The following is a 27203-nucleotide window of genomic DNA, read 5'->3' as shown; positions in this document are numbered from 1 at the left end:
TCTTTAACTATGAGATTCATACATGAGACATTCCAAGAAAAAACATACCTTATTTACCTACTTTAATAGAAGCTGTTTTTTGGTTTTTTTTGAGACAGAGTCTCACTCTGTTGCCCGGGCTAGAGTGAGTGCCGTGGCGTCAGCCTAGCTCACAGCAACCTCAAACTCCTGGGCTTAAGCGATCCTACTGCCTCAGCCTCCCGAGTAGCTGGGACTACAGGCATGCGCCACCATGCCCGGCTAATTTTTTCTATGTATATTTTTAGTTGTCCAGATAATTTATTTCTATTTTTAGTAGAGACCGGGTCTTGCTCAGGCTGGTCTCGAACTCTTGACCTCGAGCAATCCACCCGTCTTGGCCTCCCAGAGGGCTAGGATTACAGGCGTGAGCCACCGCGCCTGGCCAGAAGCTGTTTTTAAAAAGGAAGAAAAAAGACCACACGCAACATTTGCTATAAAGCACAACAAAAAAGATACACGAAAGACCTCCTCATTCACAGCAGCTGCGGCTGAAAGAGATTTGCATTCCCCCGTGACATGGACTTTTTGAAAGAAATGTTTTTTCTAGAAAAACTGCTGACCACTTACGACAACTGACTGCAAGTATGGAACAACCTTGATGTTGGCTCAATTATCATGACACCAAGAATGGTAAGAGTAAGGGGGAAAAATTCACACTTGCTGTAGCCTTCCAAGTAGTTTCATGTGCTTATCAATCCAGGTAATATGTAACATGCTGAGAATGAGGCATCAATAACCCCATATCATTTAGTTTTAAAATATTTCTAGGGAGAAAGAGACAAGAAAATGCAAATAAGATCTACCAAGACTCATCTGGCTCACAGAAGCCTGGAGTGGCCAGGGTTCCAAAACTCATCACTTCCAGGCCCTTCATTTTTTCAGCCTGGAGACATCATGTGACTCGCCCAAAGATAAAGAACTTCTAAGAGAAACACATGACCTCCAACCACAAAGTACAGGGCAGTTCAACTTTTCACCCCATGAACTTTCATACTCGTTCAATGATAAATCCTGCATCATACATATATATAATTCAGCTTCCCCACATCAGCCAACAACAGCACTCAGAGCTCTGCCATGGGAGTGCAGCCTTGATAGCCCACGTGTCCAACTGGCCAGTTTGTACAAGTTTTAAATATGAAATTGCATTTTTGCCTACACTTTATAAATATAAGTAAAAATGGAAAAATCAAAACACGTAAACTCACATGCAAATATACTGAGACAAACAACAGAAAGCATTAGTTATGACCAAGGAAGCAAATCTTTACTTCTGACTGAAAACCCTTAGGCTTAAGCTGGAGGACTATGTGCTCAATTGTCCAAAAAGAGAACATAAAAGAGCATGCATAAACACTAGAAATGTGTGTGTGTGTATACATCAAGGAAAGTATTTAAAGGTGAGGTATAATGAAGAGGTTTTACTTTTTATAGCTTTCTAAGAAAAGAACTTTTACTTTCACATTTTTATAATCTGTACTCATTTTAGGAACTTCTTACAAAGAGAAGTTGGGGACTACCTAACATCAAACATAGGCACTCACTGATGATTTAGAATAGAATGTGAAGCCATGAAAATGACTGCTGAAAATCAAATCTGACAAAAAATAAATGAGCATCATATAAATAGCAAAACAGCAACACATAAAGAGCCTGAAGACAAAAGATAAAAATCCTAAATCCTCTCACACTTGTATTAAAGAGAGACCCTTTATGAACTAAAAGATAACCTTAATGAGGCTTGTAACTCACTTAAAATATAATAAGGACATCACAGAAAATTTGCAATTACTAAAACATAAGATTATAAAGTTTTAGGAGTCATCTCTAGTTCTAATGACAGAAATGCATATTTTTATTGCAGAGATAATGTGCAAGGATGACATTCCTCATATCTCCCAATTTTCTGGTTATCACCAGCATCTTTACAAACACAACCACCTCTCCCCATCCCCAGAGCTTTGAAAAAAGACTGTTAAAGAAACCTCCATCACGAAGACAGAGGCAAGCACTCCCTGCCCCAGAGAACACCGTGGAACCGTATAAAATCATCTGAGGCTGCAGCCATCTCCCTAAAGTGCACTACAGGAGACTAGACTCAGCAGCTCAATTCTGCATCTCTCTTGAAAAAGGAGGACACAACTCAAAGAGCCAAATTAATCCCAAGAGATCCCAAACCAATTGCAGAACTTTTACAGACATAAGCGACCTAGCAATCTCACTTAAAAATTAATCCATGAATGTGTTTCGAAATATTCTTTCTATATTAATGACCTACTTTTCTTATCAACAACTGGTAAAAAGCACACCGTATGACTGTTCAAACCTGCTGAGTCTGTTTTCCACTATTTAGTCAGATGGAGTTTCTCTTGGAATAAAATTTTATTAATTCTTTTGCAATATTGCTATACCAGGAAATGCATTACTGTACTCCCAGTCCTTAAGGAGGAGGGCATTTTTATGAGAACCTCAAAAGGCTAGTCTTAGGCAAAACTAGCAGCACCAAAAGACAAAATACTCACCTTCAACTGAAGAATTTGTCTTCCCTTTTCAATACCTTATACCCTGGGCAAGCAGGGAGTAAATGGATTAAATGAACATATACTCCTCACGATGTTTCAAAGTAACATCAAGGAAAATCTATGGCTTGGGTGTCATACACGAGTATATTCTGACCTACAAATCATTTTGGTCCTCTGGTTGTTGGATTCTTCATATATAAAATGGGAGAACTAAAATAAATGATTTTCTAGGGTCCTATCAGAATCTGAAGCCTAAGGGTCTACAGGGAATCCTTCTTTCACTGGGATGCAATCTGTATTACTCTCCCCCCCCCATAAAACATACACAACTTACTGCAAACTAAATTAGTTACTAGCACTCACAGGGTTATACGTATAACACATAAACTCAACCGTGAATGCTGAATAGGCCCTTAATCCCATTTATTTATTCCACAACTATTTATTGAGCTTTGACCTGCCTGGCACCATGGAGACAGTGCAGACACAACTGAGCAAGCAGACCCGGCGCCTACTCTCATGGAGCTTGCAGTATACTGGAGGAGACACACCTTAACCAGACAGTCACACAAACATTAATGTGCTGCTGTGACAAGTGTTGAGATGCAGAAGTACACAAGGTAAGCGAGTCAATAATCAGGGGAACAGAACCAGATAAGCGACATTAGGTTGAAATCAAAGAATGAGAAGTTAATTGGGCAAAAATAAAAGTGAGTTCCAGCTGGGAGGAACAACAGGTGTAAAGGGGCTGTATTAAGAGCAAGGGCTAGTTAGACGGCACTACTTAGCCAGGAGGGGCTGGAGCCAAAAAAAGCTAGGCTACAAGAGACTGGGAGGCCAGCAGGGCCCTCTAGGCCATGCTAAGGATTTTATCTTTAAAGTCTTGGGAGCCATAGGAAATTTCTTAAGTGTGAGTGTGTCACATAATCAGATTTGCATTTAAAAAGATCACCATGAATGCAGCTGGAGAATGGATGTGCAGGTGGAAGCATCTGAGAGGAATCAGGGAAGCAAGTTAGGAGGTCACCGCACTTGTCCAGGCCAGAAGTGACAGTCTCAATGGAAATAGAGACAAATGGATGGACTCAAAAGACTTGAAATCAACTGAATTTAAAAGCGTTTTAGATACAGAAGTGTATCAACACTGAGGCCTAATTTTGACTCATGCAACTAGGTGGTTTGTAGGGCCTTCCCTTGAGCTCTTTAGTGCTGAGGAAGACTTACTGCCTCTTAGGAGTAGTTCCGAAGAGCTTTCTCTTTACAAGTAGATATGTGAAGAGTAAAACCATGGAGAAAATACTTTCAAATATATTTTTTAAAACGTAATTACCTTTTCAGATTAATAACTGCATCTGTGGCTTTAAAATTACAGTACTTTCACCCACAAAGGTGTCTACAGCTTAAAGGAAAACATATTGAACATGCTTTTGGAAAATGAAACTAACACTGTTTGAAATAAAAATCTCCCTGTTTCTGGAATTTTCAGGCATCCTATAGAAACACGAAAACAGAGCTTTTACAGTCTTACTTCACCTTAGGAAAAATCATCTTGTCTGCCAGATCTTTTTTGAAAAAATTACAAACTATTTCATTATCAGCATACCTCTCTTCTAAAGGGAAGCAAAAAAAACATAATATCAGTATCCACAACAGAGTATAAGAAACTGTAAGAATGTAACTCACAGGGGAAAGTGTAGTTACTACCAAATAAATACGGTACCACTACCCAATACCTTTAGAAGATCTCAGCTCTTTAGGAAGAAAACACTACACATCCAATTTCACCAATAAAATGAAAATACCTCGGGGAAAGTAGAGACAAATAAATAAAGCCCATTTTCAGGAGGAAACATTTAGGCTAGATATTCTGAGAGTGAATACGCTAACACACAAGGCTTTTAGCAGCCTTAGCTAGTAAAACCGTAACTATCTCAAATCCACTTTCCTTCCAAATTGTATCAAGACTTAAAAAGAACATTGTAATTCTCAATTCTCTGTGTTAAATTAATTGAACTGCATAATGGTAACTAAAAGAGAAATTCTCTATTCCTCAAATGAAAGCAGGATGGATCATTTTTAAATGATTTTGAGTAGAATGCCAGCAGAAAGATTGGGGGTTTCCCATTCCTAATACTCTTCTGAACAACTACATTTATGGTTTGTAGTAATCTCTCAAAACTGCCAGAAATCTCTCTCTCTCTCTCTCTCTCTCTCTCTCACACACACACAATGCAATTATAAAATTCATTTTTTGTGACCACTTATAACATCACTAATAGGATATAAACCAAAGCCTACAATTTTTCAAACTTTAATATGTATAAATGAACTCCTAAATGCTGAGATCATTTAATAGTTGAAATGGTACACAATTTACCCTATCTTAATTTACTTAGTTTTTGTCACATTCTCAAGTCAAATAAATTCCCAACACATTAAATCCTTGGGGCTCCAGGCATCACTCATATGCCCCAAGACCTGTCCTAAGATTCCTCTGGGGCTGGGCCTGGAACCCCCAACAGGTCCACTGTGGACAAACTTCCACTTCCTCCTCTAGGGAGGACTTGGTGCCATGACACTTTCTAGTCAATCCGCACATCAAAGGACAAGAAACAAGAAGACAAAGACAATAAAGGGAAACTCGGTTTTTTCAATGGCTACCTTAACTTTAAATCCTCACTTTGATACAAATTATGGTTCTTCCCATATCTATGTTGACAAAGACTCTCAGATGAAAGCTTCCTTAGGATGCTACCTCATTGATTCTAAAGTCAATGCTAACCAGAGCTACAAAAAAAAAAAAGCCATAAGAACCTCATGCTACCAATATTTTCAATTTATTCAAGTCAGTTAAGTAAATTTGCAATAAACTACCAAAATGCAATGTCATCATGCTTTTTATTAGAATTTATGCTTTAAATAACCAAAACTCCAATATTTGCTTTACAAATAAAACACGTTTCGATAAATAAGGATATGTGTGTGTATGTATACACAGGGTGTCCCAAAAGTTGCCATACATAGGGAAAATGGGAAATTGTGGCTAAAGTTACCTTTATTTACAAAATATGCATTCCAAAATTTTATAAAATTTTTCCTTTGTGTACATATACACACATATATACATATATATGCACATGCATATACATATATATATATGCACATAGACACAAACACCTTGCTAACATTTTTGTTTTTTTCTTTTCAGAGACAGGGTCTCACTCTGTCACCCAGGCAAGAGTGTAGTACACAATCATAGCTCACTGCAGCCTCAAATTCCTGGGCTCAAGTGATCCTCCCGCCTCAGCCTCCCAAATAGCTAGGACTATAGGCATGTGCCACCATGCTCAGCTAATTTTTTTCTTTTTTTACTTTTGTACAGACAGGTTCTGGCTATGTTGCCCAGGTGGTCTCAAACTCCTGGGCTCAAGCAATCCTCCTTTCTCAGCCTCCCAAAGGATTACAGGCATGAGCTACTGTGCCTGGCTTAAAATTATGAGGTTAGCTTATAAAATAATTTTTAAAATATATTTTTCATAAATATTTTTAACCCTGGAAACAGAGAATGTATCCTATCATCAGATAATTTAATAAGCACATATTTACAATTAGTAGTCCTTCTTTTACATAATAGAAAACTTCTTTATTCCTTTCATGTTCTAGGAAAGTGAAAAGACTGATAATCTCTATCACAAGTGCATTAAGCAAAATTAAAATTCAATTAGACTAACATTTACTGAGCACCTACTATGTGCTGGGCAGTATGCTAGGAAATGGAGGCACAAAAGAATGTAAGACATTCTCTGCCTTTAAGGAATGTGAAATATAGTGGTATTGGTGGTCACGTTCACAAACTAGGAAATAATTCTATACTTTACTTATTGTTTAATTTCTACTCATTTAATCCAAAATGTAATTAGTATTAGCACAGAAATCACTAACACTAGTGACACCCACAATTACATTTACATCTACCTTTGTAACTCCATAACCAAACGATATTTACATTTTACTCTAACATATTGCATAAATGTACTTTCTATTATCATGGCTTTCCACAGTCCAGGCCACCCTACCTGCCCATCTTTACATTACTCTTCCCCAGTTACACCTGTTCTGAGTCAGCCTAGGACTACTATTCTCACTCTTGGGCAGGGTCCCACTCTCAGTGGCCCATAGCCACCGACTCTCCAACGCCTGCCCCCTGAATTCCTACAGGCCCTCACAGTCCATACCGCAGAATTCAGCATCAAAGAGTCATTCACTTGAGGGCTACAGGAAGCTTCTAATGTATTTTTTAAACTTTTACATATTTTTTAAGTAAATTAAAACATTAAGCTTCCCACAAGAGACTTTGTGCATAAGAATTTTTTAATGAAACCAGAAAATGCAAGTCCCTAATCCTTATTACACTATGCATCATGAAATGTTTGAATGAGGAGAGTTGTTTGAAACCAGGCAGTCCAAACCCTTCACAGAGGCATCAACAAAAAAGAGAAGTCAATTATTTCCCACTGCTTGATGTAAAAAAGTGGTGTTGGTTTTTTTTTTTTTTTTAAGACAAGGTCTCGCTCTGTCATTGAGGCTGGAGTGGAGTGGCACCATCATAGCTCACTGCAGTCTCAAACTCCAAGGCTCAAGCAATCCTCCTGCCTCAGCCTCCCGAGTAGCGGGGACTACAGGTGCACGCCACCACGCCAGGCTAATTTTTTAATTTTTTTGTAGAGATGGGGAGTCTCACTATGTCATCCAGGCTTGTCTTAAACTCCTGGGCTCAAACAATCCTTCAACCTTGATCTCCCAAAATGCTAGGAATTATAGGTGTGAGCTACCACACCTGGTCACTCTTTGGTAAGTTTATAAAAGAATAGAAAAATAGACGGGACCAATGCCTAGCTCTGGCCCGTACAAGCTTCCCTAATTTACAACCATTACCCTGCCCTGATCTGCTTCCCGAAGGTCATAGAAACCAAGCCACTGTGCTTAAAACCTAAGACTCCCTTCAAGCTGTGACTCCCAATGGAAAAGAAGAAAAGGAATCATGAATAGTTTAAAAAAAAATTGGCAGATTCACTGTTTTATAGATAACAGGAAGAATCTTTCAAAAGCAGGCAGGGTTTTTTCCTGATTCCAGGTGTCAGGGGTGGCCTCCCTGTATGAGCTCTGCCTGACCCCACGTGCCTCCACACAACTTTCTCCTTGAAGCCTTGCCACAACTGACTGAATGCAAAAACCTCAGAGACAATCCATTTAGCAGTAAGGAAACTCCTTTTAAAAAATATTAATCTTCTACCTCTAAAAGGATTAAAGGACGTGAGTGAAACAATATAAATAAAGCCCATAGGCGTCCTAACACTGAATAATAGTGGTCTAGTACTAACTGTGATCACATATGCACATATTAGTGGAAATGAACTTGAACCATGTGCTTTGCTACTGCTATTTAAAGGAGATCAGCTTAACTAGAGGAGTAGAAGTTTCAAATTAAAAGAGATACCAAGGAGGAGGGAGAACTTGGAGGGCCAGCACAGATCTGGAGGGCTGCTGTGGCCTGAGGCCTCTGAATGCCACATAGCCTGCAAAGGGAGGCCCTTGAGCGTGGAACATGGGTCCTTATTTCGCTTTCATGGGACTATCAGCTCCCAAGATCCAGAATTCTACTATCACCATTAACAATTTAAAAAACTGTGCTGTTTTTAAACAGATTCCTTCAGTCTCGGCTGGGAACTTACCCACCACTTATAATGCTGACTCTACATAAAAAATGCCACCTGAGTTCTAAATAACCAAGTTAGACTCTGGAACACAACCCAGTCCTGAGTTGGGTTGGGGACCAAATGCACACACTGCCTCCAAAACAGAAATTGCATTTGGGCTGTCATTCACTTTGAGAGAAACACATGGTTCACAACTTTTCTTTGCAGGTACGATATGTTATGTGTTCTACTTGACAGTGTAATTCGGCCCAGTGCATTCAATACATTGCCATAGTACGTGAGAAGATCAAACTGGCAGTCCTAGGGAGAGAGAAAAAAAGACTTCCAACTTACCTTTGCCTACAGTAGCACTATAAAGCAATAGTGGCCCACATAAGAGAGAGCCTAAAGGACAGTTACTCTATTTCTAAAACAGACAACATGCATCTTATTAAATATCACCCCAAAGAGCTGTGGCCAAACCTCGTTGGCTCCAGTCTCTCTCTTGCTTGCCAAGAAAAACTAGGATGACAATGTTAAGCTAAAGATACTACTAACCACAAAATTAATTCACCATCCAGCTTGTAAAGTGACTAGTGTCCTAATAAATCTCTCTGCTTAACAGAGATGATCGTTCGAGTTCACATGTGTTCCTTAGTCACCACTCAGGCAGCATTTGAGCTTTTATAAATCAGTCTCAATTCTTTAAGTTCCTAAGAATGAAAGGAATTAGAATCTTTAACTAGAAAAGAATGCTTGACCATTATGAAAAGGAATTTAAGTATCTTTCATGTGAAGTAAGCAAATAATGGTGATTAAACATTTGTCATAAGGAGGGGGTGCTTGCGAATTTTGTTAAGCACCCCTACAATGCCAAGAGTGGAAAATACACCCGAAGGCTTCACTCTCCCAACACTTCCCTTCCCATGTGTCTACTATGGTTTCTTGTGAAACTGAAAAACTACAGCTTTGTTCATTCAGAATGAAGGCCTCAGCGGTCATTGGGACATGGGGACACATACCCAATTCCACAATGGAGCAAGAAAGGCTCTTACACCAAACTACCATGTGACCAGACTTGCAGTCTGTCTTGGATCCCCAGAGACAGAATGACCACACTGTGAAGCAATGATCAACATCTGCTAATCTGAAATGGTTTTCACTGTGACTGTTGCAATCCATATAGTTCCAGTACTGGACTTGTGCTGTTCCTGTCCAAACTCAGTGTTTTCACATACAGGTGGCCTACCAGTGCCGAATCTTCTGGCAAGACACAGTGCAAGGGCACCTTTTCAAAAATAACTGGTCTTCCAAATACACAAGACAAAGCCTTAAAATCGTTGATTACTAATGGTCAGATTGTAAGACTGAGGAAATAAAAAGGGATCAATAAAAGATTGCCGAGGAACTTTACATTAAAACTAGAAAATCAAGACTACCAAAGGCTTAGCTAAGAAATTGCATGTATTTTCAAATTTCCCAAAAATGCATCTAAAAAGCCTCTTGAAAAGCCGGGCCAAGTTTCACAGTTTAATATATGCACAACCTGAATATGTGTGGAAAAATAACAACAACAACAGCAACACAGGTACTAGCTACCATTGTGGTGATGAATTGAAGAGACAAACCCTGTGAACAGGCTCAGTTTGCAGATCTGGCAAAAGACCACAGTGAAAGGTTAAGAGAATAGAACTGCTGCACTGGGTCAAAGACTAAAAGGGAAAGCCATGTCAGATTCACACTGTTTGAAAAAAAAAAATACACACTATACAACACATCTACATTACCAACTATAAAAATGAATTCACACTACACATGAAATGAGGTGGAGGTGGGTTGAGGGGAAGGAGGGAAGGGACAGTTATGTTCCTGATCTTGGGCAAGTCCCTCAAGCTCCTGTGACCACAGTCCCCCATCCATCCGTAACACGAGGTGCTCAGCGCTTCCTGCTCTGGCTGTGATTCAGACTCACCAGGGAGCTCAGGGCCCGGCAGCCATGTTCATAAAGGTGGACAGCTGATCCTCACAGACCGTCAGGAATGAGGACTTGAGGACTTCTGGACCTGAGAAATAAATAATCTCCCAAACGCCCCTAAAATGGTATGTTCTTTAAAAAGTGATGAAATACTGGTGCTAACATGATCTATCATTCATAATTTTTAAAAAAGAAATGTAGATCATTGCATGCCCAAAGGGGAAAAAATAAATTTGTATTGTGAAGTTACTGCCTTCAGTTATATAATACATAAAACTTTCTGCTCTCATTTATATTGTAGTTTCTCTCTTTCACACTCACCTTTGCATTGTTTTAATTTCTCACTACTGCAGCAAATGGAACTGATTTTTGTTATTAACGTAAGATTCAAATGACAGGCCTAATTTCACATCCCATGAAACTACAGAGGCTCTCTTCCCACACAGAATGTTACACTTTATCACAACACTGCCAGTCACATTATAACCAGATGAGTATCTCAGGCACTGCAGTGCAATCTCCTTCCAAACCCTAAAATGATCAATCTTTTGCCAGGAACTAAACCCTTGTCCTTAAAATAGACAGACAGACAGACAGGCAGGCAGACAGACAGACAGACTGAATACATAAAGCCTGAATAAGGGAAGCTTATCTGAATAGACATTTCCAATTCAGACAGATGCAAAAACACTGCCTCATTTTTAACACCATGTTCTCATCCTAAAATTAGACATTATTTTCCCTCTTCAGTGACTCAACTGTGACTCAAAGTGTAAAATCCTCAGGTGGGAATGGGAACTCATACCTTAATAGCTTAACATCAGCAGTAAAATGTATTAAACGTACTCTATTTGATTCTCCCCAGTTCCATTCATTAACAGACCTTTCAGAGTGAAGAGCAAGGGAACAGGAATGTACTCAGCATCTACTCTGCATTAGGCACTTTCCATACTTTTCCTCATTTAATCTTGACAATGACCCTCTAAAGTAGCCATTAGCATCAGCATACCACAGAAGAGGAAAATGAGGCTCAGGGAGGTGAGGTACCTGGTGAAGCCACAGCTAGTGAGAAGTAGACCCCAGAGTGAAAGCCAGCTCCGTGTGGCTGTAAAGGCCTGCACCTCCACAGCCTCAGTTCCCCCAAACACAAAATTCTCTCAGAGCAAGAAACTATGTAAGGTACTCATAGCTCACTCAGCCTGATTAGACAAACAAGAAATTTGAAATTTATTTTTCTTCTTCTCTTCTTTACTACCTTGCTACAATTCAACCTTTAATGAACACAAAAGAAGAAAATGTACCCAAAAATGGCCAACTGGTTTCTCCTAATTCTCAGAAGATCCTAAGTGAAATATTCTATTAATAATTAAAGCATTAAAAATGAACATAACATAAAATATAACTAAGGAATACTAACTTGAGTCAGATGCTCCAAGAGAAGCGAGAGAACGAAAACAAGTACATGCCCTTAAAATCCAATCTGCAACCATTCTCATGAGTGCACAGGGGAGGTTCCACTATTGACTGACCCAAGACCAGTAAGGCTGGCCTGTATGCATTTGGTGTGGCTAAATCATACCAAACTAAATGTGCTCCCTGGCCATCTGCCCTACTTAGAAGGCTGGGCGCCAGTCATTACTGTTCATTAAGAAGAAAGAACCTGGACGAGAATGTTCTGCCCTTGGGGAAAAATGTTTTAAACACTTGGTTTTTACATCTGAGCACTTTTTTGGTAAGAGCTAGACTTGGATGCCAGAAAGGCAGAAGGGAATTACCCCTGTCCTTTGTGTTATTTTAATATAGTCAATAAAGATGTTAATAATAATCAGAGAAACCCACTGACCTCAGAATCTTTCCAGTTAACTTCAATAAATAATTATTCATTCAGCGAATATCCAAAAGGCACTGGTGACCAAACTGTGAATAAGAAAATTTCAGTCTGCCTTCCAAGAAGTTCTCTGCTGCCTTCTGCCTTCAAGGGAAAGGCACCTTTCAGACTGTAAACTCAAATTCACTCACAACAGCAGACAATAGCAATGAATGTATGATCCATGAGGACAGGGACAAAGTCTGGCTGTGAGGAGGAGGAGGAGTTTTCATGGAGGAAAAGCCTCATGAACTGAATCCCAAAGGACAAGTGGGAACTAGAAAGTGGAAAGGAGGTGGAGTAATAAGCTCATCACAGATTTGAAAGCTGAGACGTTTCAGGGAGTGGCACCTGAGATGAAGACATCGGAAGGGGAACAGTGAGAGATAAAGCAGGCTGAAATCAGACATGCCTTAATCCACAACCACATTAAGAAGTCTGAACTTTATTTCATGAACAATGGGGTGTAAGCCACCGGTGGATATGAACAGACCAATGACATGCTCCCTGATGAACCATTTTTGATCTATAGCCTATCCTAAAGTGAATTAACTCAAATTTTTCCCTCACCCTTTCACATTTGGCTTTTAATTTTTATAACCAAAATACTGATGAGATATGGTTTAAGGTCTAAATTATTTGTAACTAGTAAGATTCCATTATGCAAAAATTGGACATCATCAAAATTTAAAGTGTTTGTGCTTCAAAGGGAACACCATCAAGAAAATGAAAAGTCTACTCACAGAATGGGGGAAAACTTTTGCAAATCATGTATCTGACAAGGTACTTGTATCTAGAATATATAAACTCTCAAAATGACAATAAAAAGACAACTCAATAAAAATGAGCAAAGCATTTTGAACATTTTGCCAAAGATTAGATACACAAATGTCCACTAATTTAATGAAAAAATGCTCTACATCATTAGCCATTAGGAAAATGTAAAAACCATAATGAGATACCACTAGGATGGCTAGAATCAAATAGAGAATAACAAGTGTTGGTGAGAATATGGAGAAATTGGAACCGTCAAACACTGTTGGTGAAAATTATAAAATGGCCCAGCTGCTTTGGAAAACAGTCTGGCAGTTCCTCCAACAGTCAAACACAGAGTTACCATATGATCCAGCAATTCCACTCCCAGCTATATACTCAAGAGAAATGAAAATATATGTTCGTAGCATTGTTCATAAAAGCCAAAAAGGGGAAATACCCAAATGCTCATCAACTGATGAACGATAAACAAAATACAATATATCCATACAATGGAATATTATTTGACCATAAAGAAGAATGAAGTACTATACATACAACATACATAAACCTTGAAAACATGCTAAGTAAAAGAAAGAAGTGAGACACAAAGACCATATATTGTATGATTCCATTTATATGAAATGTCCAAAATAGGTAAATCCATAGAGAAAGCAGATTAGTGGTTGCCTAGTGCTGGGGAGGGAAGGGTATGATGAGGGGGCACTGCTAACGGGATGGGGTTTCTTTTTGAGGATGATGAAAATGTTCTATAATTGATTGTAGTTATGGCTGCACAACTCAGTGAATACTGTATACTGAAGACCACCGAATTGTACACTTTTTAAGATTGATTGATTGAGACAGAGTCTTGCTCAAGAAATCCTCCTGCCTCAGCCTCCCAAGTAGCTGGGACTACAGGCATATGCCACCATGCCCAACTAATTTTTCTATTTTTTGTAGAGACAGGGGCTCTTACTCTAAGTAGTAGCTGGGATTACTCACTCTTGCTCAGGCTGGTCTCGAACTCCTGACCTCAAGTGATCCTCCTGCCTCGGTCTCCCAGAGTGCTAAGATTATAGGCATGAGCCACCACATCCGGCCTGAACTATACACTTTAAATGGGTGAATTATATGGTACATGAATTACATCTCAATAAAGCTGTTATAAAACAAAAAAAAATTCCATTATGCACTGCTCAAATACAAAGTGTGTGCTCAGGAAGGAGTAGAGAATATTGTTCACTCACTTTAAAGGATCTGAACTAGGGCAATGAAAACCCAGAGAGATCCTATTACTTAACATTCTAGGTACTAGGTCATACTGAAATATTCATGAAGAATTCCATGTTTAATACAGAAAAGGGATTTTAAGTTTAAAAAGACATAAAAGTGTCAGAAAAGAGTTTTCAAAACTTAGGGATAGGATAACACAGGGAAGTCATTAAATGGAAAACCAGCCTAAGAGGTTATACCATATGGATTTGTACTCTGAATACGAAAGTAGTACTCAAATTTATTATTGCTCTACCCCTGAAGAGAGGAAAAAGGTAAAACAGCCTAATTAATAATATCTGTTTCTAAAGTACCACGGTGTGACAAATCCAAATATTAAGAAATGAATATTCTGCCATCATAAAGAACTGAATCTTCCACATTCCCACTTATATAACTATTAATAAGAACTGATAATTTATCCTTTGGAACATTCCATCTCATAGGCATTAGAGTCACTCTCCTCCTCATGGTTGGAGTGGATCCCAGAAGTGACAGATGCGTTAAACATAAAACTTATATCAAAAAAACCCAACAGTGTTTAAAAATTGTTATTCACTGATGATGAATCTCATCTTAAACTACACATAAATAGACATAAATGCTGATTAGCACAATCTGCAGGCAAAGTAACAAATGATCGTGAAAAATTCAATATTGTGTGCAGTGATGTTTCATTGGTATGTATCTATTCATCAGGCTTTAATGTACCTTCCATAAGTAATCAAAAACAAATGTGAACAAGATATGTTCCAGATTTGTCAAAAAGGTGTGTACCTGACCTTTATGCCAAATCTTCGTTCAATCCACAGTACACATGACTATCATCTACTATAAAACACTGCAGGGCCGGGCGCGGTGGCTCACGCCTGTAATCCTAATACTCTGGGAGGCTGAGGTGGGAGGATTCCTTGAGTTCAGTTTGAGACCAGCCTGAGCAAGAGTGAGACCCCGTCTCTAATAAAAATACAAAAAATTAGCTGGGCATGGTGGTGCAAGTCTGTAGTCCCAGCTACTCAGGAGGCTGAGGCAGGAGGATCCCTTGAGCCCAGGAGCTGGAGGTTGCTGTGAGCTAGGCTGACGCCACGGCACTCTAGCCAGGGTGACAGAGCGTGACTCTGTCTCAAAAAAAAAAAAGAAAAGAAAAGAAAAAAAAATATATAAAAAAACACTGCACTTCAAGACCTAAGGTACAATTCTCAGTTTTATTTCACTTTTTCTCTATTTATTTATGCAATCTCTCACACCCATTTACTACTTAAGGCTTCATATCTAAACATTATGACTAAAGCCAAAAAAAAAAAAAAAAAAAGTTTCCTTAAATCAGTCTTCTAAAATGTATAGAATCAAGTCCAAAATAGATTTTGTGCATTTCTGCAGTTTTACGGGGAATGCAGAAAGTGAATTAATATTAAACAGATATCTATTTGCCTTTACAATTGAACAGACGGTACAAAGCAACTGCTTATATTTAATCATGTTTCTGTCTATTCTAGCAGGCCCTGGTGTCAGGAGAACGTTCTGCCAGATAAGGACAATGAGATGCATTATTATATAGAGTGACTAAGAGCCCTACAAGTACTGTTTTAGAATGTAATCCCAGGCAGGAAGGCTGTGGTAACACAGCCCAATATCTCGTAATAACTATTTCCCCAAAAGTGAATATATTTGCCACCCAGTTTATAAACACAGTTTATAAACACGCACTACATTCAATTCTTTTTAAATGTCTTATAGGAAGGAAAAGCCTTTGTATCTTGCTCTCCCTGGGGAGATGAACAACTTGCAATTTGCTTCTCACTCTGAATCCCACGTTTGTAACATGTAGAGCAAGCACTTCAGACACCACAAAACAAGGGCAGCCTACATTAAGGCCAAATATAGGATGTGATTCTAAACCATGAGGCAGTAAAGCCTACGATTCCTTTTCCAGCGTTCAAAATCCTTTTAACACTCCCAAAAAAGGATGGCAGGGCCAGCGCCTCCCTCCAAGAGGAAGCCCCTTTCTTCTCGGCTCTCCCCGAAGCCTGCCACTTCCCCCAACACATTCAAATCATTTGAGAGACGGAGAGCTGGTGAGAGCGGGCGCCTGTGGGGACAGGCGGGAGAGCTTGGTTCCTGCATTTCCACCCTCAACATCTGACCTCATCCTCAGTCATTTCGGCGCAGCGGAACCCCACCTGCACCTAGCTGCTTTTTCCTGCGTCCCTCTCCAGCTGCCCCGCTATTAGGGGAACACACCTCTGAATCACCCCGTTCACTCGGACGCCCCAGGCCCCCCGACCCTGCAGCGTTCCTGCTTCGCTCTTCCTCGCCCAACCCCCCCGCCAGTCCCAGCCCTCTGCTCCCTCGGCCGGGCTCAGCCTCTTCCCAGGCCGCCCCCACCCACATTACTCCGGCTCCAGCCCTGCCCCGCCCTGCCTGGCCCCCAACCTAGACCTTCGGGGCCCAGAGCTGGCCTCGCCCCCAAAGCCAGGCAACCCCTACGCCAGGCAGCCGCCCTCGCCCCTCCCAACGCAGGGCCCAGCTCGCCCCGGCCCCACGTGAGCCCGGCCCCTGCCCACCCCTCACCCACCCGCTCCCCGGGGCGACTCAAACCCCGCCCCCAGGCCTGGCGCCCCCGGGCTCTGCGCCCCAGACCCCAGCAGCCTCTCCTCACCCAACCAGGCGGTCCCTGGTCCCCCAAAACCTTCCTTGGGCAGCCGCATCCCCCGCGACTCCTCACCCGGCCAGGAGGGGTCCGGACCTCTAAGACCCTCCCCTGGGCAGCCTCCTCCCCACAGGGTCCCCGCTTCACTCTCCCAGGCCACCTGGTTCCGTCCCAGCTCCCCTGCCCCCGAGACCCCGAGCCTCCGGCAGCAGCCCGCATCCCCAGCCCCTGCACACCGGCCCGGGGGTCCGCGCCCCGCGCGCCCGCCCCAGCCCTCTGCCCCACCCGGCCCTGCCCCTCGCCCCGCCGGCTCCTGTCAGCGGGCGCTGCCACATGCTGAGAGGACAGGTCCGCCCGCCCGGCTCGCTCCCGAGCGGCCCCGCCGAGCGCGCGCCGCTCACCAGGGCCGAGGTGCCTAAGGCGCCACCGCCGCCGCCGCCGCCGCCGAAGTCCCCGCTGCAAAGCCGGGCGAAGCCTCCAACCGCTGCCGCCTCCCGCCTGGCACTGAGCGCCGCGCGGGGGAGGGGCGCGGGCAGCCGCCCCCGCCCCCGCCGCCGCGCGCAGGCCCCGCCCCCGCGCCGCGCCGCGCCCAACCGGGGCCGCCGGGCCGCGCCGCGCCACGCCCACTTCCGGGAGGGGAAGCCCGCTTCCCACTCGACGCTCCACGCCTCGCCCTCCCTAGCGCCCCTCTGGTCGCGCCGAGGGATGCAGGTGGGCCGAGGAGGAGGGCGGTGCCCCAGCGCACGCCCCGCTCTCCAGTCATCTGAGTGGCCGGACGGCCACGCCCACAGGGGCCTCCGGCCACGCCCACCGCCGCTTAGAACTTGCAGCTGGGTTCTTAGAGCTCCGCCCACTGACCCGCTTGGCTCAGCGAGCCACAGTCCCTGGCTCCGCAAAGATTCCCCCGAGTCCCTTAAAACCGGAACATCGGCTCCCCTGAGTCCCGCCCACCGCCCACCCAAGCCCTGAAGCCCGCCTCCCAGTTCCCTGAGCCCAGCTCCCCGCCCAATTCCGCTTCAGAACTGGCCCATGGGCGCCGCAAAACCCCGCCCAGACTGCCAGAAGCCCCGCCCAGACTGCCAGAAGCCCCGCCCAGGGACCCTCGATGCTATTGGCAGCAACTTAGGCCCCGCCCACTATCTGTCTAAACGCTTCATCTGCAAATCCCGCCCCGAAGCCGCGAATCCCCGCCTCTGGCTTTCGAAGCTCCGCCCCTGCCCCGTCTCACCCTCCCACTGCCACCTCTGGGGACTCCCGACGTTCCATCCCTGCCTGTAAGTTCCTGGTGCAGGGTGGCCTCCCCTGGGCTGGGCCACACCCACGTGACCCCAGCAACGACGCAAAGATGGCCCGGGATTGACCCCATTTCACAGGTGAGGAAATGGAAACTGCAGAGTCCCTCCCTTCCTTTCCCTGGCCAAAGTCCCTCAACAGCTGGGCGTCCCAGGCCTGAAACTCAGAGCCCGGGATTCCAGTCCCAGATCTGCCGTCAGACTGTGACTTGGGGCGGTTCCTTCTGGAACTGGGCCTGAGATTCCTGATCCTCGTCGTGAAGAAGTTGTCCTGTTGATATCCAGAGCCCCTTCCTGAAATACCAAGCTCAGAAATACCAAGATTTGGGGAAACTGGGCCTGGGGAACTGAATTGACAGGGCGGGCCTGCTGAGAGGTGGGGCTGCTGACTTCCCAAAGCAAGGCATCTTTGCAAGTCACAGGGGGATTTTTCATTTTAAGCATGAGTCTCAGAAATGTGTGTTATGTAAACCAAGGTCCACCTGAACTAAAACAGCTATCACAGCAAATGACTTATGCTCTCTAAGGTTCAGTTTGTCTCTAAAATAGGAATAATAGCAACACCTCCTCACAGAGTTCCATGAGACCATGTTAGTATTGCACTTAGAAGGGTGCCTGGCTTGTGATAAACCCTCAGCAGATGCTACCTGTTGCTGCTACTGCCCTGCCTCCACAGTATGAAAGGATGGGTTACATTCTGCCTTCAAGCAGCCACTCCTAATGGGAGGGACTCAGCACCCTTTCTGCAGCAAGATTTGCCACGCTCTTCATTTAAATGAGATAAACGAATGTGTTAAAGCACCCAGTGCAGTGCCTGCCATATGGCAATGCTGAAAAACAATTCACTATTTTTACGATTCCCATCTTTAAACAAGGGCATTGATAGCAGTGGGTTCTGCACGGTTTGGGGAAATTGAAGGTTGATAAAGTGCTTTGCGTTGCAACTGGGAACCACCGAGTAAGTGACTTACTTTTGGAAACAGATTATAGCTAACATTTAGCCATCACTTATATATGCCAGGCACTATCTGAGTGCTTTACATGCAGAATCTCCTGAAATCCCTCAATAATCCTGTGGCCATAGAAAGAATTCTTAATCCCTACCTATAAAGGTGAAGAAACTGAGACTCAAAGAAGCGAAATTACTTGCCCAAGTCACACGGCTTAAACCAGGTAAAACCCACATCTGTCTAATTGCAGAACCTAACACTCTTGGCCAGTTAGTCCTTAGACTAAAGTGCCTCTGTGGCAGCAAGAGAGAATAGAAAAACCAAGGACTTTGCATTCTGACAGACCTGGGTTCAAATTCAGGGTCCACCTCTTCCCGTGTGACATTGGGTAAGTCATTTCTGCTTTCTGAGCCCTACTCTCCTGGTGGGGATCATGTAAATGGTTATGTCAGGGAGTGGTTTTGAAGATTCAGGAGTTCAGATTCAATGAATTAAGACATGGCAAAGTACCCAGCACACAGCAGGTGCTTAAAACATGGTGATTCCCTTCCCCCAGTTCTTTAAATGATGAAATTAGAAGTAAAGTTTCCCATGACACCACTTCCCCCCACTGGATGACACCACCATAAAGCAACCGTGCAATACGCGGAGAAAGAAAGATTCCAAGGTCTTCACCTTCCAGCTGCTTGTTTCGGTTCCTAGTTTTATCCCTGAGCTGGGGGAGGTGATCCTTTCATAGATGCATCCAAAAGCAGAAGCAATGCCACATCACCTTACCCGACACCTGCCCCAAATGTGATAGCTGAGAACTGCTACTCCCAGAAACAGCAGGAAAAATGCATAACCCTTTGCTGGAAGCAAACCCCATCATTTCCCTGTTCTTGAATCTCCAGCCACCCCTTTGTGGGCCTGAAGGAAACCTTGGCTCTTTCCAATCTGGTCCTAAATGAAGGGATTCAGGTCCAGGTAAGATCAGGTAAGATGCTGGATTTGAGAGTCTCTATCTCTTTTTTTTTTTTTTCTTTTGTGTGTGTGTATGTGAGACAGGGTTTCCCTCTGCTGCCTGTGCTAGAACGCAGTGGCATCATGATAGCTCACTGCGACCTCAGACTCCTGGGCTCAAGCAACCCTCCTACCTCAGCCTCCCAAGTAGCTGCGACTACAAGTGTGTGCCACCACGCCTACCTAGGTTTTCTATTTTTTGTAGAGATTATGTTGCTTAGGCTGGTCTTGAACTCTTGGCCTCAACTGATCCTTCCGCCGTGGCCTCCCAGAGTGCTGGGATTACAGATGTGAGTCACCACACTCAGCCTGAGACTCTTTCTAGGCTCTCAAAAGCTGGTGATTTTTAAAGTGGCCTAAGACAGATGTTAGATGGAGAGGAATTTAATGATCAGAAAAAATAAGAGTGATTCCAGGCTCTACATGATACAGGTGCTTGCTCGTGTTTGAAGAAGCAAAAACAGCGGGAGCTGCATCCGGAGGCTCCTTAGCAAATCATTTTTCTGGTATCTCTTAGTACCAAATGTGGACATTAGTTTTAGGTTGCCAGGGTAACCTGGAAGCTAAGTGAATTAGCCCCATGGAAGCATTAATAATAATAGTATTAAATAAATGAGACTGGAAGCCCTTAGAGTAATCTCAGTAGTCAAGACCCCTAATTGAGTGACAGAAGAGGACAAAGCCTGGGGAATATTAAAATTCACCCTACATTGATGAACCTTGATTCTCACTGCTTCGGGTGCTTATTTCTGCAAAATAGGGACTGGAAAAGTGCTGAATAATTGACCAGCTACCGACAGATGCCCTTTTTTTTATCTAAAACTTTTATTTTGAGATAATTATAGATTCACATGCTGCTATAAGAAATAATACAAAGAGATCATGTGTACCCTTTATCCAGTTTCCCCCAATGGTAAAATCTTGCAAGACTATAGTACATTATAACCTGGATATCGACAGTGATACAGTCAAGATACAAGGTATTTCCAGCACCACAAGGATCCTTCATGTTGCCCTTTTATAGCCATACCCACTTCCATCTTGCACCCACCCTCTCCTTAACCCCTGGCAACCACTCATCTGCTCTACATTTGTATAATTGTGTCATTTCAAGAATGTGATATAAATGTAACTTTGGGGGATTGGCTTTTTTCACTCAGCGTAAATCTCTGTTGCATGTATGAATATTTTGTTCCTTGTTATTGCTGAGTATGGTTCCATAGTGTGGATATACCACACTTGGTATATCCTTGAACCATGCTTGAACCATTCACCCACTGAAGGACATCTAAGTTGTTTGTTGTTTCCAGTTTGGGGTCATTATCAATAAAGCTTCTATAAACATTATAAACATTCATGTATGGGTTTTTGCGTGAACGTAAGTCTTCATTTCTCTGTGAAAAGTGACCGGGAGTGTGTGTGTGCTATCACTTTTTTCACTCTTTTTTCTTTTTTTAAAAAACTATTCCTTTATTCTGCCCCAGGCAGGCTGCAGTCACAGGCACACGGGGGAATCCACTGATGGCGTCGGTGCTCTGCACGATCATGTCTGCCAGCAGAAAGCATAAGCCTGGTGGAGGGGAGCAGAGGGCGGGTGGAGGAAGGTGGGTCCTGGGGCAGATGGCCAGACAGGCCTTGGGGACTGGGGTTTGGGGCTCCAAGGGCGTCTCTGCCGGGTCTGCGGGGGATTCGGGAATGGAATGTGTTGAGGAGCTCCTGGGGGGGCCACTGTAGGGTTTCCTAGGAGGGCAGCTGGGAAGTCTCTGGGGGAGAGGGTCGTCTAGGCAGTCTCCACCCTCTTCCTGCTTCCAGGTTACCCGCGATAATTGAGAAGGGTAAAGCCAGCCCCCCAGAAAAATAGGACCAGGAGAAGAAGAGGTCGTTCTTCCACGCATTCTTCACCGTGTAGCCTGTCAAGGCGATCAGCAGCAGCAGTCCTGGGGGTCTCACTCTTGCTCAGGCTGGTCTCGAACTCCTGACCTCAAGTGATCCTCCCACCTCGGCCTCCCAGAGTGCTAGGATTATATACGGTTGATTTATATGATTCATTAACATTGAACTCACAGCCAATACCATGATAACTCGTGTTTGAATGAAGCTTATCTAAGCCATGTATTTTCCCCATAAGGCACATAGCTGCCTTTTTGGCTTAGGAATACTACTCGGTACTTTAGCACATTTGGGGGCTATTTGAAACAGCGAAATAGAGCCAAAAAAGCACACAAATGCTAAAAATGTAGCACAAAACATACTGTGAAAAGTTATGCTATAGTCTGAATGTTTCTGTCCCCCTAAAATTGAGACACTGAAATCCTAAGCCCCAGGTGATGGTATTAGGAGTTGGGGGCTTTTGGAGGTGGGTGATTGGGTCATTGAGGGACAGCCCTCATGAATGGGATTAGTGCCTTTATAAATGCGGCCCAAGGGAGACCCCCTGTCCCTTTCCACCATGTGAGGACACAGTGAGAAGTCACCATCTATGAACCAGGAAATGGGCCCCCACCAGACATTAAGTCTGCCTTGATCTTGGACTTCCTCACCTCCAGAACTGTGAGAAATAAATTTCTGTTGTTTATACACTACCCAGTTTATGGCATTTTGTTATAGCAGCCCCAAAGGATTAAGACAGGATGCTCGTTTACAGTACAAGAGCTGAAACAAAAAGGCAGAACACTGCCTTGTTCAACCTCCGCTGGGAATGTGCACATTGGGGTCCCAAATGTTTCCCTACTCTGCACATACACGTGTCCACAAATGACTGCAAAGTCACCCCGAGTATTGCTTTTGGGGTTACAAATAAATTTTGGTGAATACATGAATGCGCACATACGGAATCAATGAATAATGAGGAGGTCTACGTATAAGGACATTTGTCACACCACTGTTCGTTATGGAAACAACCCTTGATACCCAATAAGAAGAGATGGGTAAGATTGGAAAGAACGCTATAAATGCTATAAATAAGGGATACCACCAGACTGAGGCTGGGCGTTACAGAGCATGAACAACAGCTAAAAATGTCTGTACCTCATCTTGAAGGCAAGAATGACTCTCTAGTACCAACCTCTGCCCTCCTCCTTCATGAGATCTGTGGTCTCCGGCCTCTACGTGGCCAGAAGACACCGGCAAAGAACCGCAGTTCAACAGGAACCACGGAGTGTGGCCTCAGCTTGTTCTCTTGGTGAAGGCTGAGTACTCCCAGGCCACCGGAAGCCACAGAAGGTTCTTAAGTAGGAAAAGTAAAAGAATTTTATGGAAGAACATTTGTGACTTAACGATATGTAAAGACATTCCAGATGTGCTCTTAGAGGAAACAGGTAGGTCAGAAAACAGCAATGTTCCATTTTTATAAACCACACGCACACACACATGCATGCATGTGCAGAGTAATAAAAATTATCTGTGAGACCTAGGATTTAGAATTAACGGGTGTATTAGTCAGGGTTCTCCAGTGAAACAAAACCAACAGGAGATAGATAGAGATTTGTCATAAAGTTTTGGCTTGTGCAAATATGGAGGCTGAGAAGTCCCACAATCTGCCCCGTGCGAGCTGGAGACTGGGGACGACCAGTGGTGTGGTCCAAAGTCCACAGGGCCGATGGTGGAGATTCCAGTTCAAGAACGACAGCCTAAGTCCGAGGAGTGCCGAAGACAGAAGACCGTCCCAACTCAAACAGGCAGGGGGAGAGAGAATCTAAACTTCCTCAGCCTTTTTAAAAAAGTTCTTTAAAATCATTTTTTTATTTATTTGTATTTAGTTGTCTTAGGGACAGGGTCTCACTAGGTTGCTCAGGTTGGTCTTGAACTCCTGGCTTCAAGCCATCCTCCTGCCTCAGCCTCCTGAGTTGCTGGGACTACAGGCGTGAGTTGGCACACGCCTTCCTCAGCCTTTATGTTCCATTGGGCTCTCAGCAGGTTGGATGACCCACGCTGGGGAGGGCCGTTGGATTTACTCAGCCCCCTGATTCAAATGTTAATCTCCTCTGAACACATCTTCACGATCACATCCAGAAATGATGTTTAATGAGATATCTGGGCATCCTGTGGCTCAGCCAAGTTGACACATAAAATTAACCATCACAATAGGTAAGCTTCCTTTTCACATTTCCTGCCCTGTATTTCCTGCTCTCGTTTTTCTGCAACGTGCAATCAACAGTTGGAAATCAGAAACGTTATTGTGTTTTTTAAAGGGGGAAGAGATTCTATAAATTCTAGGTATTATATCAAGACCCTAATTAGGTCCAAGGTCACCCTTTGACAACCTCAATAGAACTTCAGCTAGAAGAATTTCCAGATAATGCTCTCATGCAGATTTTTTCAAAACTTAAATATGAATCTTGGCATAAAAAGGGCTCACTCGTCCATGTAAATCTCATTATTGAGGTAATAAAGCTCATAACGGCTTATACAGTCTGCAAGAGCCCAACCTGGCCAGCACCCCCCTCACAAATCACGTGCCTCAGCCTCAAAGGAAAACGGAATTATTGTTAATTAATAACAACAAAGGCTTACACCAGTGGCTCTCAACTAGGGGCAATTTTCTTCCCCACCTCCCCCCAGGGGACATATGGCAGTGTCTGGAGACACTTTTGGTTGTCACAACTAGGAGGGTGCTCCTGGCAGTGAGTGGGTAGAGGCCATGAATGTTGCCAAATATTTTAAGTGCATGGGACAGCCTCTCATGCTCCCCAGCAAAGAAGTATTAGGCCCCGAATGTCAATAGTATTGAGGCTAAAAAATTGGCTGCTCGGACATACAGAGCCCATTAAGTCTTCCTGGGCTAGGAGCTTTATAGGAAAGATCTCATTGAATCCTCACAGCAATCTTAGAACATAGGCCCCATTGTCATGCCCATTTTACAGAAGAGGAAACTAAGGCTTCCAGAGCAGAAGGAACTTGAGATTATATAGCTATATCTTATAGAATGAGGAACCACATGGTGTTTCTGACTTCAGAGCCTGCACTCTCCCCTTCCCCACACCCACATTGCTGAGTTATTGCTATAGTGTGTTTTTTTATTTATTTTTTATTATGTTTTTATATTTTTATGCAATGCACACAGTTGGCATTCAAATATGGATGTGTCTAATTTTGTCACATGAGCCCATGCAAGGCACCTGGGACATTTTACTACCAATAATAATAAACTCAGCAATTGTTGAACACATGCTATGCTCTAAGCCTGGTACTAAGTGTTTCATGTGCATATCTCATTTATTCCTCAAAATATTCCAAATAGATAAGAACTATTATTCTCCTCTCCTTTTAGAAAAGGACACTAAGGCTCAGAGAGGTCCAGAAACCCAACCAGGGGCACACAGGATGTAGGTGGTGTAGCTGGGATTTGAACCTAGTTCAAACTACATCTGTGGGCTTTTTAGTCCGATTACTGCCTCTATGAACAACCACAAGCATGAAGATCACTGTGACTTCCATTCCTTTGAATTTTTCCAAAGCCTAGCAGTGTCTAGGATGCTACGTAAATGTTTACTGAGCATATTAATGATGAAATGAATACATCTCCAGGTGCCCATGTAGGTTCCTTGGTCTGTATATCACGTGGGGAATGTTTTGGGCACGTGAGCCGTAGAAATGAACATTGACCTCCTCACCATAACCCTCACTTCGGTTGCATGGCCTCTGACGAAGTATTCTTTCATAGGCCAGATGTTTTTGCTTACACTCCTTCGAAAGCTTTTCAGAATCCAGAGAAAGGAACAATTATAACAGGCTGGGCTTTCTCTGCTGCCTGGCTTGGGCTATTAGATGGTTTAGCTGGGCCCAAGTAACAAGCTGTGAACATCCCGTCCTGGAAGTGCTCACAGCCACAAATCAAAAACCAATCTTCCTGTGGGAACAGCATGGCAAGGGCTGTCGGTCACACGTGGGGCTTTGCAAACACCTCGCATCTCCAGAGCTGACAGGAGCTCCTACCAGGAGATCACCTTAGATCATGCAAGCCAGTTCCACGTCAGAATAAGAACTGACAATCTGGTGATATGAAAAGGGAAGAAAAATGGCATTCTAGATCACACATCTTAAGAATGCTGGCTTTTGATTCAGTATTATTAGCAATCTATTGCTGTGAAACAAATCACCTAGAATGTGTTGGTTTAAAACACGAAAATCGGCCAGGCCCGGTGGCTCACACCTGTAATCCTAGCACTCTGGGAGGCCGAGGTGGGCAGATTGCTCGAGGTCAGGAGTTCGAGACCAGCCTGAGCGAGACCGCATCTCTACTAAAAATAGAAAGAAATTATACGGACAGCTAAAAATATATATAGAAAAAAATTAGCCGGGCATGGTGGTGCATGCCTGTAGTCCCAGCTACTCGGGAGGCTGAGGCAGGAGGATCGCTTAAGCCCAGGAGTTTGAGGTTGCTGTGAGCTAGGCTGACGCCACGGCACTCACTCTAGCCCGGGCAACAGAGTGAGACTCTGTCACACACACACACACACACACACACACACAAAAACACCACGAAAATCATTTATCATCTCTCATCTCTTGTGGGTCAGGAATGTGGGAGTAGCCTACCTGCCTGGTGTTGGCTCAGGGTCTCTGGTGAAATCACAGTTAGATGACATCTTAACTGAGACTCCACTCCCACTTCCAAGGCGGTTCACCCGCATGGCTGACAAGCTGTTGCTGGCTGTTGGTGGGTGGCCTCTGGTTGTCTCTGCAGGCTGCCTGACTGTCCTCATGACATGGTGGCTGGATGCTCTTGAGAGATTCAAGAGACCAAGGGAGAAAGAAGCTGCAATGCCTTTTTTGATGTAGCTTTGAAAGTCACACACTGTCACTTCTGCCACATTCTATTGTCCACTTAGGCCAGCCCTGATTCAGTGTGGATGATGACTACATAAAAGTATTGTAGTCAGTCGGAGTGGCGATGACAGAATACCAGAGACTGTTTGGCTTAAACAACAGAAATCTATAATATCTTTCGCGGTCTTGGAGGCTGGAAGTCTGAGATCAGCGTGCCAGTATGGTTGGTTTTTGGTGAACCCTCTTCCTGGTTTACAGATGGTTGCCTTCTCAGTGTGTTCTCATGTGGTAGAGAAAGAGAGAGCTCTGGTCTCTTCTGCTTCTTATAAGGGCTCTAATCCCATCATAGAGGCCCCACCCTCATGACCTCATCTAAACCTAATTACCTCCAAACCCATCACATTGGGGGTTAGGGAGACAAAGCCGGGCACA

The 27203-nt window shown here is 43.6% G+C and overlaps 2 protein-coding genes across 2 annotated transcripts in view; both read right to left on the bottom strand.

Annotated features, from left to right (window-relative positions):
• Positions 1–17330, bottom strand: part of CORO1C (coronin 1C) — a 71278-nt gene extending 53948 nt beyond the window's left edge. Inside the window, exon 1 of the mRNA XM_045534623.1 lies at positions 17161–17330. The gene's annotated coding sequence lies outside the window, so the exon portion shown is untranslated. The remainder of the gene's footprint in view (positions 1–17160) is intronic.
• Positions 17331–18707: 1377 nt separating this feature from the next.
• On the bottom strand, positions 18708–26635 carry LOC123625978 (claudin domain-containing protein 2-like). The gene is made up of 4 exons (XM_045534718.1): positions 26545–26635; positions 21821–21940; positions 21503–21573; positions 18708–18752 (listed from the first exon to the last, which is right to left on the bottom strand). The coding sequence occupies exons 1-4, from the start codon at positions 26633–26635 to the stop codon at positions 18708–18710; spliced, it is 327 nt and encodes a 108-aa protein (XP_045390674.1).
• Between the last annotated feature and the right edge of the window lie 568 nt (positions 26636–27203).

This window comes from Lemur catta, chromosome 21, assembly GCF_020740605.2.
Source record: "Lemur catta isolate mLemCat1 chromosome 21, mLemCat1.pri, whole genome shotgun sequence".
In the NCBI taxonomy this organism is placed as follows: domain Eukaryota; kingdom Metazoa; phylum Chordata; class Mammalia; order Primates; family Lemuridae; genus Lemur; species Lemur catta.
Note: the sequence above shows the minus strand (reverse complement) of the source record. Positions and strands in the feature narration are given on the sequence as shown.